The sequence below is a fragment of the Sprattus sprattus genome, assembly GCF_963457725.1.
Source record: "Sprattus sprattus genome assembly, chromosome: 4".
NCBI classification, from domain to species: domain Eukaryota; kingdom Metazoa; phylum Chordata; class Actinopteri; order Clupeiformes; family Clupeidae; genus Sprattus; species Sprattus sprattus.
The window spans coordinates 36,427,962-36,443,688 of NC_137923.1; the positions used below are offsets into that span (position 1 = coordinate 36,427,962).

General features: G+C 43.2%; 1 protein-coding gene across 1 annotated transcript; it reads left to right on the top strand.

Moving 5' to 3' along the window:
* Nucleotides 1–14,220: 14,220 nt before the first annotated feature.
* Nucleotides 14,221–15,123, top strand: LOC308364059 (coiled-coil domain-containing protein 42 homolog; the record flags this gene model as incomplete). The annotated part of the gene is made up of 1 exon (XM_080837024.1): nucleotides 14,221–15,123. The coding sequence occupies one exon, from the start codon at nucleotides 14,221–14,223 to the stop codon at nucleotides 15,121–15,123; it is 903 nt and encodes a 300-aa protein (XP_080693150.1).
* Nucleotides 15,124–15,727: the final 604 nt, after the last annotated feature.

Consider the following 15,727-nt stretch of genomic DNA (forward strand, 5'->3'; position numbering starts at 1 on the left):
TATGACAGCGCAAGATATATGGGGTATGAGCAGTAGTAACATTGGTAGCAATAGTTGGTCATAAGTGCAGATATGATACAGGTACAGGTGAAGGTAGCAATAAAAGTTATGAATGAGGTATGAGTCATGATATGATATAAGTACAATGAATATGAGGTAAGAGGCATGATATAGAAAATGAATATGAGGTAGGAGGCATGATATAAATACAATGAATAGGGACAACACTTTTAAATAAGTAGATATAGATATGAATACACTATAAAATGTTAAGTGGCTGAACAAAAAATAACAATGGTAACAATGTTCAATATGAAAGAAAAAAATCAACTAACAAAGTCAAAAGTCAAAGAATATAAAGTCAAATGGAGTGCACTAGGAAATTGAAAGTCACAGATCCTCTCCATCTGAGTCATCCTCCACGATCTGTCTCTCCTGCAGATCCATGTTCTTCACCGCCAGGAACAAAGATGCATGGAACATGAAGTTGGACGGAGACATGTACGCAAGCTGTGGTTGTATCCGGATGAGGCCGGAGTTTGCCTGCTCATTGACCTGGGAGTTGATGGACACAATGTCGAGCGCAGCACTGTAGCTGTCCATGCAATATCCAAGGGAGCACCCAACGTGTCCCGGGAAGTGGAATCTATCTACCAGGAAGACAGTCTTCTTGAAAAAATGTGGATCCCTGTTCATGGCATATCTGTGCAGTTGGCAACTGTTGTCGTACACCATGACTCTTGGGGCAGTTCTGAAGCGGGTCCGGAGGATCTCAAAGGGGTGATGTGGAGACTCACAGCTGCGCATGGCTTCGAACCCGTAGCAGATTCCATGCGGACAGAAAATGGTGAATATCCCAGGTGTCAAAGTGGGATGCCCATACGACTCCTTCCGACAGCTGTCAGTACTTCTGGTCTTTCGTGCTTTGTCAATCTCGTACCGTGGCAGACCACAGTGTTGAGGAAGGGAGGGGAAAAAGGCGAGAGACGATGGAGGGGGAGGAGCAGGAAAGCTTTCAGGGGAAGGCAGAGGGACCTGTTCAAAAGTCTCAGTGAGAACAGTCATTAGTGCAAGCACTACAGTAGAAATGTCTGTAGGAAGGCGGCCTGCCTCGGTCACGCTGCACAGAAATTCTGTCAGTACTGGCGCCTTCTTCTGCAGATGACCCAGGTACTGATGGAAGCGGGAGTTCTTTAAGTCGATCGTACCCTCTGCCACCAGTTTGATCGTCTTGATTGCATCCGTGTTCCCGGCGATCTGCACCATCCCACACACCGGCGTACTTCTTGCCAGCTCGGACAGGAACGTGCTGTGTGCCCTCGGAGCCAGCGTTGTGTATCCCTCTTCAACGAGGCGTCTCAGGAGGGCTGCCACGTCCTCACGATTCACCTGGTGCAGACGGTCTAGGAGATCCTCCATCTCGGCATCGCTGATCCCTGAGTTGGAGGATCCCTTTGCTGTTCCCTTTCGCTTGCTCCCTGAATACCTCAGGAGAAGTCCTCGGGCCTTGGCGCAGTTTATGAAAACCCTCTGGCTGTGTTGCGACCCAGTCACGGTTGGCGTGTCCTCTCCAACTGGTGGTCTGGGCTCGTCCTGGAGGAGGTCTCTGCGAAAGCCCATCGCTGTTCCTAGAGATTATAAGTGCACAATTAGATTAGATTAGATTCTAGGTGCACAAAAGGATTGAAACACATTATTGTATGTAGTTCTACACTCATTTAAAACAAGTTGATTAGTATACCGTCACAGATGATGGTTCCTGGCTCCTTGCCGCAGATGTTACAAGAGAATACCTATAACAATACAGAAAAAAACACGATTGTTGTGATTTATTGGTCCATGTAATGTTCAATGTTCCTGCAAATTATGTTCATATGTGTAATTCTTACTTTTTATGTTACAAATTCTATTATAAAATACCTCTTCCATGTTGATGCTAAGTCTCCGAGCCCAGCTGTTCCATCCCCGCCGCAGCGTCTTATACGGAATTGCCTTGGAGACACCGCAGGCTGAACGGGTCCTGTTGCACACTCTGTGCGTTGTTCTCAGAGGTTGGCGGCCCTCCACCATACTGTGAAGGTAGTCCACTAACAGGCCAAAGAAAATCATCTTTCTGCAAAAAAAGTTTTACGTTTGTTAAGAAATGATATGCAGCCTATTGGCGAGAGAGACACCTAGATAAACGGTATATTAAAATTGTTAATCTTTGCTTATGCTTACTTGTTATCGATGTTGTGGAGGAGGTCGGCACATCCGTCGTACATGTGCCGGCAATCACATTCTCCTGTGGTTGGTCTATAGAAGACCACCCGGGGTTCAAACTGCCCATCAGCTGTTGGGTACCCCTTTATTGTTGAGGTGCGGGTGTATATACAGACGCCTGTATATAGCACCCACTGCTGAGAAACGGGGTCCCTGTCATCCCAGCTGTGCCCATGAACACATCTGCCAGTGGGCACGTCGGGGACCAGGAACTGAGGGAATGTCTCAGGATGGGTCTCGTACCTAGAGTCAAACATATAATTTCAAGTATATGTCTTAACACTTCCAACACCAAGGTCTGCCTTTTTTTTACTGTGTTTGGCAGTCTTGCATCCTGATATTTTTGTATATAAAAACCATGAGGCAAAAGTGGCATTCTTGATTATATTCTAGAACACCTCAGCAAAAAGACAATGGCCAAAGTTAGTAAGTAGTAAGATAACACTTCTCAAGAATAACAACACATTCACTAACCTCTCAAATCTCTCCCTCATCTCAGTAGTCCATGGGTAAGGCACCGGAGACATGGACACGGCGGAGAACACTGGCTCATTCAGGGCAGTGAACACCACGTCCGGGTCCACATCTCGGGCCGTACACCATTCCCTGTACGCGCTAACATGCGAACAACTCTTCTGGCGGCCGCTACACATGACGCAGCAGAGTCTCTCTCCGTCGCCGATGCGTTTCAGTATCCCTGAAAAACAAACGTTCATTATTTTTTTGGACGGTCGTTGATTTTGGGAAGTAAATGGAACAAATTACTCTTACCATTAGTTCTAACACAGTATTCTTACCATAAGTCTCCCCATCGTAAACGGCAGCGAGGAAAGGGTCGGTCGACAGCTGCTCCACTGCTCCGCCGTCCTCGTTTTCTTCCCCCGCCAACACCGGCATGTTATCGAGGATGGACTTTGCCGCTTGTGCATGAAGGCAGTAACGACCTTCCTCACGTGTAGCAAAGTCATTTAAATCCTCTGTCTGTCACAAAAAAGGCAAACTTAGGCAAATAGAATAGAAAGGAAATAGATTGAATTTGTAGAGTGCTATTAATATAACAGTTTATGCGGCAAACTAATGAAGATTTAGAAAAAGACCTACCACGTTGGCTGTGGCTCGCAGACGCTCGCGCTGTTCAACTGCACCGTCACACGAGCATAAGAGCAAGACGCAGCTCTCCTCTGGTCCTTTGTCAAACTGCTTTGCCTGGACCAGCTGGAAGGCCCGCCGCTTCAGTCGCCCTTCTGTGTCACAGTCGGCAAGGGCGAAAGTATTGTCTCTTGCCAATGCAAACCACTTGCCCTCGTAATTAAGGCACCTTAGGTACCACGACAGAGAGTCAACCTGCCCAAGACAAACGCGGATAGGGTCTCTATCAAGATTGAACGCTTTCACGTTGGAAGTGATGTCTTCGACCTCCGTGGGCGAGATTCGAGCTGCTGCTTTCCTACGTGGCCGGCGGTGTGTCATTGTAGATGTCTGAACAAAGACTGAAACGGCATAGTTTGCTATTGCGCTTTAAGTAGGATTTCATGTGGTTATCTATTCACACCTATTCCGCACTTTGGCCAGACAACAACACGCTAATAGTTCCAGACGCAGCATATTCTTGGGCTCATTAACACTCATTAACTTAGGGCCATTAACAGTAGCCTATGTTAACTCTTTGATAGCTCACTTAATAGGCCTATGTGTCATGAAACATATCCCCTATTAGCTGTCTTAGGCTCAGACACTTTGGGGGCAGGTGCTCAAACCCTAAAAAGGGCAACCATCGCCTAAATTATTTATAGAATTAAAAATAATAATAATGATGATAAAGAACAAGAATGACTTACATAAACTCTATAGATAACAGTAGCCTACATTCCATTAATAATAATCACCCAATTCATATTTTTATGAATCATAACTTATTTAAAAAATTAAAAAACTGGATAAAATGTAATACAAAACAGAATGGAAACTTCAAAGAATCAGTGTCCGTTCTTTAATTGCATTGGTAGTCCCAAAAGCAGTTCCTGCACTTTCTGCAGAGCGTATTGGAATATTCTAGTGTCTGCAGCTTCCTCTTGTTGTCTTTACCGGGAAATGTGCAACCATGTCCCTCGCATCAGCTTCCTCTTGTTGTCTTCACCGGGAAATGTGCAACCATGTCCCTCGCATCGGTTGTGGGTGTACGTGTGTATAGATGAGACCAACATCTGTAGAACAGGTGTGTGTGTGTGTGTGTGTGTGTGTGTGTGTGTGTGTGTGTGTGTGTGTATGGATGAGACCTACGTCTGCAGAACAGGTGTGTGTGTGTGTGTGTGTGTGTGTGTGTGTGTGTGTGTGTGTGTATGGATGAGACCTACGTCTGCAGAACAGGTGTGTGTGTGTGTGTGTGTGTATGGATGAGACCTACGTCTGCAGAACAGGTGTGTGTGTGTGTGTGTGTGTGTGTGTGTGTGTGTGTGTGTGTGTGCGTGTGTGTGTGTATGGATGAGACCTACATCTGCAGAACAGGTGTGTGTGTGTGTGTGTGTGTGTGTGTGTGTGTGTGTGTGTGTGTGTGTGTGTGTGTGTGTGTGTGTGTGTGTTCATTCAGGCAATACATTCCACTGATGGCACAAAATACTGTCTGGCTAGCCTAATGTGCGCTCTACTCACATTAACAAAAGGAGAATTAAATCCCCACATTCCAAAACATTCACACCTGTCCCTTGTGTAACAAGGAGATATTTGAATGTGCTCTCTACTTACATTTACAAAAGGAGAATACACCCCCCCCCCCCCCTCCCAGAACTCTCGCATCCCCACATTCCAAAACATTCACACCTGTCCATGTCTCCATGTAGTGTGGAAGGTGCACATGCTACCATTTTCACCCAACGTTGTAAAATTACAACAATAACATAACAAGCTGAAAATGTAATGTGATGCATTAATTCCACAATTATTGTCAAAAGCATTTTTAGGCAAAAAAGTTTCTGTACAGCCTATTTGGACAGGAAAGAGCACTGTGTGTGATGATTTACATCATGCACATAACGAAGAATGGATGCATTGGGGATTTGTTTTTCTGTCGCATCAAAACTCTTTCATGCATTGTACATGTATGACTGCACAGTCTGGTCCTAGTTTGGGCTAATTCATTTTCCTTCAGTTGTTTTCACAGTCTTCATTTGTGTTTGTTAAATTACCTGAAACATGCTGTTCCAATCTAACATGCCCTGTTTGGTAATTTGGGACACCAACACCAAGGAAAAGTTCAAATTAAATTAATATAAACATAATTTCAAAATAGTGTTTTTTATTTTAAGTACACTTATACATCACTCACATTTGCTAAACATTGGTGTCCACGTTAAATGAAGCATATACATTTTACAGCTTTTGTTAAAATCCTTTTCCCTTTCCCTTATGCTGTCCCAAATTACCTGATATCCCGATATAACCTCAAATCACCCCTAGTTAAGGACACAACATAGTCTTGTCATATGATAATGTTTCTTCACACATTTACCCGCTCTTTGGCCAGGCAACATTACGCTAATAGTTACACATGCAATCTATTCTTCTCATATGACTCACACATTTTGCCGCACCTGTGCCAGACCACAATACGCTAATAGTCTATGACGCAACAGTCTTGTCATATGATAATTTTTATTCACACCATTTGCGTAAACAACTTAAGATTGCACATTATAAGGACGTGTGTCGGTACATTTTATCATTCGGACCGAAGATGAATCGACGTCACGACAGGAGGTGGTTCGGGACGCATTGGGCTAGGTGCTGTTCATCCTTGAATAGCAGCCTTGACAGGGATCTACCTGCATTTATGTTACAAATGGATTTGGACAAAAAATGGCAATTTTTTGGACCCAAAGGAGTTTTGGAGGTTCTGGAGCCCATCATGGACCAACTGCAGGCTGTGATGACGGCATGGCAGACACAGAACTCAATTGACCGGAGGGCAGGAAGACACTTCGGTAAGATACTTTTGATTAATAGTTACTCTTTAACATTCCATGTGACGGTTTTGCACATTTTGTGCAGTAACAATTTGCTGATTTCGGAACATTAATTTGTGGTTTTTGCTATTACAGATGAAGTAGGTGTGATGGTGCGGAAGGCTGCATTATGTAAGCCGCCAGTCCCCGTGACTGAGATGAATGCGGCGGAAGCCCGAACCACAGTCTCGGCCTGGGTCCGGGCGCTCAGTCCTCCTGGTACTGGACTGCCGAGGTACGGGGACGAAGAGTCGCGGCCAATCTACTGGCCAGTGGGGATCCCATTTGTATATCCGTCCAAGCCGCCCAAGCAATACGGAGGTAGGCCTACTGCCATATGCTTTATTTTTTGTAGGCCTATTTAAAAAAAAAAATACTAAAGACAGCTAAATAACACGTGACATATGACCGTGTTGATAGTCATATATTTCGTCCTAAATACAGGTACAGGTGGCTGGCTGGTGGCTTTGAGGGAAATCATGGTCGCCATGCTTCGCCATGTTGGCGAAGACCCGGCGACATACCACAGCCAGGCCGTTCCCAGAAGTCAAACGGTACACCTGCCCGTCCCACCGCCAGACGAATCAAGTCTGGATTTATCGCTGCTACGGGACCGAGAAGCCATGCCACCAGTGCCAACCGCCAACCCGACTACTAGCACGCCGCGCACACCATCCACGACGCCTACGCCGCGCACCAGATCCCCTCCAATGTCGGTACACCTGCCCGCCCCACCGCCAGAGCCGCGCACACCATCCACGACGCCTACGCCGCGCACCAGATCCCCTCCAATGTCGGTACACCTGCCCGCCCCACCGCCAGAGCCGCGCACACCATCCACGACGCCTACGCCGCGCACCAGATCCCCTCCAATGTCGGTACACCTGCCCGCCCCACCGCCAGAGCCGCGCACACCATCCACGACGCCTACGCCGCGCACCAGATCCCCTCCAGTCCGAGAAGCCATGCCACCAGTGAGCACGCCACGCACCAGATCCCCTCCAATGTCCAGGGTATCACCAAGGAAGCCCAGGGTTAAGAGGGCAAGGGTTGTTTACTCGCCATCTTAATTTATATTTAGGACTAGGTCATACAATCCAGCACTCTGTGTATGTTCTGTTATAGGACTAGGTCTTACAATCCCTGGTTGATTAGCACTCTGTGTATTTGTGAGTTTATGTTTCTTTCAACTATGTGTAATTTAAATTTTGTGAGTGTGTATTTTATTATTTGTGTATTTTGTATTTCTATTTTATATTTCAATTTCTTTCAATTTATATTTTGTGAGTGTATTTTATTTGTGTGTAATTTATATTTTGTGAGTGTGTATTTTATATTTTGGTGTATTTTATATTTTGTGAGTGTGTATTTTATATTTTGTGAGTGTGTATTTTATTATTGGTGTGTAATTTATATTTTATTATTTGTGTGAAATTTATATTTTAAAGAAATAAATGACATTACCACAACGTATGTCTCATATGCGCCCGTCTCTGTGCAATTCAGATCGCGTGTCTTTGTGAGAATTGTCAACAACGTAGCCTATACTGTATGTCTCATATGCGCCATACTGTATGTCTCATATGCGCCCAAAGTGTCGACTCTCGCCCACTCGAATTGTGCCTGATTCGCGTGAAGCGAATGGCGACTCTCGCACATGCGAATTGTACATGCGAATTGTACCAATTCTGAAGCGAATGGCGACTCTCGCACATGCGAAATGTACCAATTCGCAGACTTGGCCTTACCTGCACAGTCAGCCATGGATACGTTTTTTGTTTTTCTTTAAACTGTTCTTTGGTCCAAATTTCCCCACATTCTACTTCACCTTCATGAGTAGCAACATCTTCCCGCTCACCATTCCCTCTGACTGCTGTAGCAGGTGCACTAGCTTCGCTAGCTTTAGCTTCGCTAGCTTTAGCCGTCCCACCGTTATCTCCCTGATCCTCGGCAATCTCACTCACTGAGCTGCTGCATTCTCCGTGGTCCTCACCACTGTCCACCGCAAGCTTGGGTCGTTTGGGATCAGGCTGTCCAGATGATTTAAAAAACATTAACAAACTTCCTTGCTTCTTCTTTTGCATTTTCCCTCACGAACACTCTACCACCAACTCTACTCTACTCCACTCTACCACCGACGCTCAACAAACTCTATCAGTGTGTGCACGCTCCTTTTCCGGATAGGCTATCCCAGATATTTTGAGTATCTCGTTTCATGGGAGAATTGAGAAATCACCATGACAGATATTAAAACCAGATATTAAAACGAAACAAACTTTAATTTATGTATTTAATTATTTAATTTTTCACAATGTTTTTTTTTTTTTTTTTTTTCACACACAAATCCAGATCCAGCTGGCGGAGCGCACGTCAGAGCTTCCGGAGCGCCCGTCAGGTATACCCCTACCATCACTTTGCATGTGTCTGGAGAACAAGACAATAGCAGTCTGTCTGCTAAATGTTCTCATCGTGATAATGGGTCATATGAATACTGTTCATTGTTAACTTAATTAAATGTGAATAGGAGATCGGTCACGAAAATGCTAACGTTAGCTTTCGTTAGCTACCAAAGCAGATCCTAATATCTTCCATACAACGACAAGGATCTTTGAAACAGGTGTAACGAAGTGTGGAGTGAAAACCACTGACTATGATTGTGCGTTTTACAATGACTTTATTAACAACTCCAAATATAGGACTTCTTACTTGTGCCATTTCTCGGTCTCTGATCCATGACTGCTGCATACACCGTTTCACTCAACTTTCCCAGTTACCAGCAAGCTAGCGCCGCTGATTGGCTAGTCAGTACAGGATACAATGTGTTGATTGGCGCTTTAGAAAATCTACCAAAAGCGCTGATTGGCTCTTTAGAAAAGAAGTAAAGACAGTGCCAAAAAGATTTTGTAATTCGTAACAGAAATCCGTAACTCGTACTTGAAATCCGTATCCGTCTCCGTATCCGTAATGCGTAACTGAAATCCGTAACTGAAATCCATATCTGCAGATAGATTTTGAAAGTGAAGATAGTTTTTGTAAGTGTAGATAGTTTTTGAAAGTGTAGATACATTTCGTATTTGAAATCCGTATCTGTAAATAGATTTTGAAAGTGAAGATAGTTTTTGAAAGTGTATACATTTAGTATTTTAAATCCGTATCTGTAGATAGGTTTTGAAAGTGTAGATGGTTTCACAGATACAAAATCTATATTACAGATTACAAAATATTTATGGCATTGATCTGATTCCATACCCTTGATTCACCTCACATCCATAATCATCTATCTCTGATTTCTTTGCGTTCACACTCAGTCTGATCTGGTAGGTTCCATCATCATTGGGCAAGATATTCTTAGGTTCCTTACAACTTTTCTTTACATTTCAGCCACCCTTCAGGATGCTGATCTCAATGTTTTTTGAGTAGAGGCCTGTGGCCATACAGGTCAACTTGAATGTAACTGAAGATTGGGCATCTTTAGCAAACAAATAAATCTTTGGTGGATCTGATGAACCAAAAGGAAAGAATGATTAAATATTGAATCGCTTCAAACTGCATTTAGCAAAAGTGATGGATCTGGCGCTAGTGTAAGTACACACAACCTGTCTGCTTTTCCTTCTCGTCCCTGTATCTTTTGAAGTCACCCAGCCAACGCACACACTCTGTCTCCAGGTAGCCCTTGGTGTACTGGTTTAGGGTTGGCACCCCATCCCACTTTTCTTTCGTGGCTACAGCTGCATTAACAGGGGCAACCCACTGCGTTGAAACCTCATCAAAGGAAAGGAAATCCATGCCATCATAGCTGTATTCGTCCACACCCTTGACAAACTTGAGAGACCCTTCTGGCATGGTGATGACCTCACAGCCATGTCTCCACATAAGGACATGAATATCTGAGGAAAAGAATAAGTAAATATCAGCATTAATAGCCGTGTTTCCATTTTTGGGCCAAACACGGGCACACTGGTGTGTGCCAAGGCCATTGGCCTGACGATTGCCCTTGGGCCAAGCAGGGCTTACTGGTGCTTGAGGCATGTCAAGGTGAAAGGCTGGGTAAGTGGATTCAAGTAAGCAAGGTTCAGAGCCAGAAATTAACTAGTCAGTATTAGTAATACTGTATTACAACTTGTGTTCCATGACGGTGCATATCATGATCAACACTGGTGCATCACACCTCAATATACAATGTATACCATACAAATCACAGCAGACACAAATTAACACAATATATAGGCTATAGATAGTTCAATCATGTTACCATCAAATTCAAATTGGATGGTGATTAACGCTAATTTATTGCAAGGAAGGATTATATGTTCCCCCAAGCAATGCTGTCAAAGTCATGTTATGTATAACCTTGTGTTAATGTTTCACATTTGTATTTTCTCTGGATCAATTAATTGTTAATGTCAACATATTTCACTAAAAAACTCAGCTGGCTCATATGAACACATTATGAATGGATGTGAGATATGTGTTATCTAATAAAATGTTGTTGGCGACATACTTGATATACATGGCCAGTTAGATTTTCAAGGTTGTAAACTTCCAAAGCTTATTGGTTTGAGATTGATGAAGACTGATCAAACCTTTTAACGCAAGATTGATTTATTTGGATGCTAGCCTGACACTTTGGGCATCTAGAAAAACTACAAATCTCTGTGACACCAATAAGGTTACAGCCTATGTCGGAATCCACTGTTCCTCAGTGCAAAAGCAGTGCAATACCATTCTCCGTATTACAGTCAGTGTACTACTAAAATTATTTTGATATTATATTATCTGTTTGTGAGGGACCGCTCGGTCACCCCACGATATTGGGATGTGGCAACTGAAATGTCAGTGGTGAAGAGGAACAAACACGGTCCACAAGATGATTTTTTTTGTACAAAAATAGATATTTGAGATTTATTTGGTTCTGACCAAACATATATACAAAAACAAGCAAACATAAATCCGTACTTAATCAGTACTCGAAACTAGCTTACTAGTTTTAACAGCCAAGCAATGGTATTCAAAAAGTATTCCAAAAGTATTCCACAAGTATTTCCATAAGTATGTACTTCACCTTCCATCAAGTAAGTACTTCTCCCCTCTTCCTCTCCAAAGGAATGAGGCAGGTTTAAATAAGGCTGCCCATTTGGCTAGATTGGACCAATAAGATCCAATTGGATGTTACCATCTTAGTGGGGTAACTCTCCCCACATACATGTAAGTCCTATAATAATCATCATATATTACATTCATAAATACATAATATATACATACATAATCCACCACAAAGTTCACAACTGTTGCCATAACCATACATTCACCCTATTTACACGATGTACACATAACACCCAAGTCAAGTCAAGTCAAGTCAAGTCAAGTCAAGTCAAGTGTACTTTATTGTCAAAAATCTATGTAACAGGGTTAGCACAGAAGTTTGAAATTGCGTTTGACCAATGTGCAGTTTAACTAAAAAACATTTAAATAAGACATTGACAATAATCTCTCTCTCACACACACACACACACACACACACACACACACACACACACATAGCAGCATAAGTACAATCAGTGGTCACAAGGTGCAACAGTAAAGTGCCAGTGGCATGGTGAAGTGACTTTGGAATGTTCATGTGGTTTTCTTCAGTGTGTTGATGAGTCTGATGGCTTGTGGAAAGAAGCTGTTACTCAGTCTGCTTGTGCGGGACCACAGGTTGCGGTACCGCTTCCCTGATGGTAGAAGGGAGAACAGACTGTGTGCTGGATGAGTTGTGTCTTTGATGATGTTCATTGCCCGCTTGGAACAGTGTGAAGCCTTCTTGTCTGCAGCTAGACAGCTGCCGTGCCAGACAGAGATGTTGCTGGTCAGGATGCTTCAATAGCACCTCTGAAGAAGGTGGTGAGGGCAGAAGTGGGGAGGTCAGCTCTTCTCATCCTTCGCAGGAAGTGGAGTCGTGTCTGCGCCTTCTTGACCAGCGCGGTGGTGTTGGTAGTCCATGAGAGGTCATTCGTGATGTGCACTCCCAGGAACTTTGTGCTTTTCACAGACTCTACTGCACTGCCGTTGATGATGAGTGGGATGTGTGTTGGTTGTTTCTTTCTTAAGTCCACAGTAATTTCTTTTGTTTGGTTGACGTTGATAAGCAGATTGTTCCTCTCACACCAGTTGATGAGTAGCTGTACCTCCTCTCTGTATGCTGAGTCATCGTTGTCTTTGATGAGGCCCACCACTGTTGTGTCATCTGCAAATTTGATGTTGTGATTCGTTTCAGATTTGGCACAGCAGTCGTGGGTCATCAGCGTGAACAGCAGGGGGGATAGCACACATCCTTGCGGCACCCCCGTGTTTATGATGGTGGTCGCTGAGGAGTTGTTTCCGACTCTGACTGTCTGCGGTCTGTTTGTTAGAAAGTCAAGCAGCCAGTTGCACAGTGAAGTGCTGATGCCTATTTTACTCAGCTTGTCCACCAGATGTTGGGGGATGACGGTGTTGAACGCAGAGCTGAAGTCAAGGAACAGCATCCGCGCGTGACTGTTTTTGTTCTCCAGATGAGCCAGGCAGAGGTGGAGTGCTGTTGCTATGGCGTCATCAGTTGCTATGGCGTCCCTCATGATATTAACAAACATTCATAACCAGGCCCGGGGTGGGTAATCGGCAAGGAAGTTCTCCCCTCCCAAATAGAGTTGGTTGGGTCCACAGCCCGTCTTTTCCAAAAAGTCTTCTCATTAGACTGCAGCTGGGCCGGCCCAAACGCAACGATACTAGGCAGGGAGGATGGATGGGAGGAAAAGGCCAGGAGGGGCTGAAAAAGCCAGTTTGAAATAAAGAAAGGCATTGGAGGAGGATGCTGCCAAATGTGCCAAGTTTACCGATTTATTTTCAAGAGGTAAAAAACTACTGTATTTACATGTGTATGTTCATCTTTTTATGTTTATGTGGATACCTCATGTGTATGTAAGGACATTCAAGTGTTGTATGTGTATGTTTTTCAAATCATTATGGGTGAGTGTCTCACATGTAGGCTATGAGCAGGGTTGGGAGGGTAGCTGTAAAAATGTATTCTGATACAATAACAAATTACCTGATAAAAATAGTAATCACTAACCTAATCCAAGTATCACAATATTAAAGTAATGCAACTTGATTACTTTCAATTACTTTTTTGATCTCCTCAATGTCAAATGTTAAAATGAAGACCACAGAAAAGAAACATTAAAAAGGTGGTGTATTTTGTAAGTCAACAGCACAATGTAAACGTAAGATAATAAACCAAGTTTTAAGAATTAAACGTGCCCTCTGCTCAGTGTTTTAGCTTGTCATTATGTTAATCCAGCCTGTTTGTTCAAAATGAGTTTGAAGGGAGGATGCAAGCCTTCTTGTCTAAACTGTTGAGTCATTCCAGGCTGACTACTGTCGTTCCATCATCACACAGGCTACAGCGTTATGCTATTCAGCAAACCAAAGCTGTCGGTTCCTTTGGTAAACTTGAAACTCCACGTTAAATAGGCTAAGGCCCTGTCTAATATGTTTATGCTCCTTGCGACTGTTAACAGTTATATTCCTTCCTTTGTTAAAAGCGATAGTCAGTGTAAAGTGAGCATGTATGATGGTATAATGTTCTTTATTTTAAAGTCTATTTGAAAATGTGTAATCCTGTTAATAATCCCAATGTTTGCAGTTTTACAGTTACTTTTTGGCAATATAATTACGTAACGTCGTTCCAAGTATTCCGTTACTCCTCAAGCCTTATGGGTTTAACATGTAAATATTCAGACGTCTCACTTGTCCATATGTATTTCACATTATTTTTAGTAGAATACTCTGTGTGAATGTTTGAAACGTGTCGTTTTAGTTTTAGCCACATGAGGGCCCTAGGGGTATTGTCCAGGTTTGAATCGTGTTACTGTAGTAACAAGAAACCAAACAAGCGTCTGAGAGAACTGAACGGTCTGAAGAAAGTTCTCTCTCGATTATGGAACAAATAAATCTGCAGGATTACTTTCGACTCGTTTTCGAAGAGGACATTTTGAATTTGCCCGTGCAGCGGCAAAACATAAACAGCAGCGCAACGAGATTTTGGGGGAAAAGACGAGAGATAGATCTTGTGGGTGCGTCTTTAAAATCTAAGCGACACGAATTTGAGGTAGTCTGTGAAAAACTCAGAGAAAGGAGAGAGGACTTGTTGAAAAAGGAAGAGAAAATGAAGGAAGCACTACTCAAATTTGACAAGTTCATCAAAGAGAATGATGCTAAACGATCTCGAGGCATCACAAAAGCGGAGTTGCAGAGGGTGGCGGTGGCCCAGAAAGAGAAAGAATTAGAGGATTTAAAAAAGGATTACAACATTTTGCTTTCCAGAAGAGAGAAACTTCAAAACAGAGTTACACGAGCAACTGTTTATCACCTCTTCCTTGCCACAGTTTGTAAAATGTCTAAAAAGTTTGAAGACATCACTCATCTGATTAGTCGTTTTGACACCCTTCTCGTGACACGTGACCAATTGCAAGAACACGGAAGAGAAACAGACATTAAAACAGAACGGGAACGCACAGAGCTAAGGCGTTATGTTAATGAACAGAACTCTGTCCTCCTCCAGCTAAATAATACCATATCGGGACGGCAAACTGAACTGGACAGTGTGCTTTCAGAAGCATGCAGGTGGGAGTACACCTGGAATCACATCCAGTCCACAGCTGCTAAGGACACACTCATGCTTGGCCAGATCAAGTTTGCCACTTTAAACCTTTATCACTTTATTGGCGCGGACACTGGCAAAGAAGAGGGTGTGCAGATAGAGGACACTGTGGATCAACTGGAAAAGATACATCTCTTCATTCTGGATTTAGTTGATATCACAGATGATAGTAGATTTTAATCTGTTACCAAGTCATGATATCATGATATAGCCCAAAGCCAACCTACACACATTCCAGTGTAATATCTGTAGTTTTGTATATTTCTTAACTAGGGTATGTCTTGATTTTTTTTGCCAGTGCTACACAATTAAATGGTAGCGTGTCAGGCTGTATTCAAACTGCAGACAGGTATGATTTATTTTCAAGTCCACACTTTATGACTGGCTCCATGCAGTGATTGTAAATGATCTAATAGGATCTGTGTTCAAGGAGCGAACAGGCACTGTGTGAGTTAAATGTAGGACAATAATCAGCACAAAAATCAGATTAGCTGTGAACATGTGCCCAAGTGACCGACACAGAGATGATTTCAACAGTGGCCTGAAACACCAACTATGAAAGAATTAACGTCTGGGTGTTTTGCTTGGTGAGAGGACTTGCTGGACATTTTTAATGGATGGAGGTCAACCCCCTGCAACTGCACAACTAACAACAATGGGATAGGAGAACACCTGGATACTGCACAACAAACAACAATGGGATAGGAGAACACCTGGATACTGCACAACAAACAACAATGGGATAGGAGAACACCTGGATACTGCACAACAAACAACAATGGGA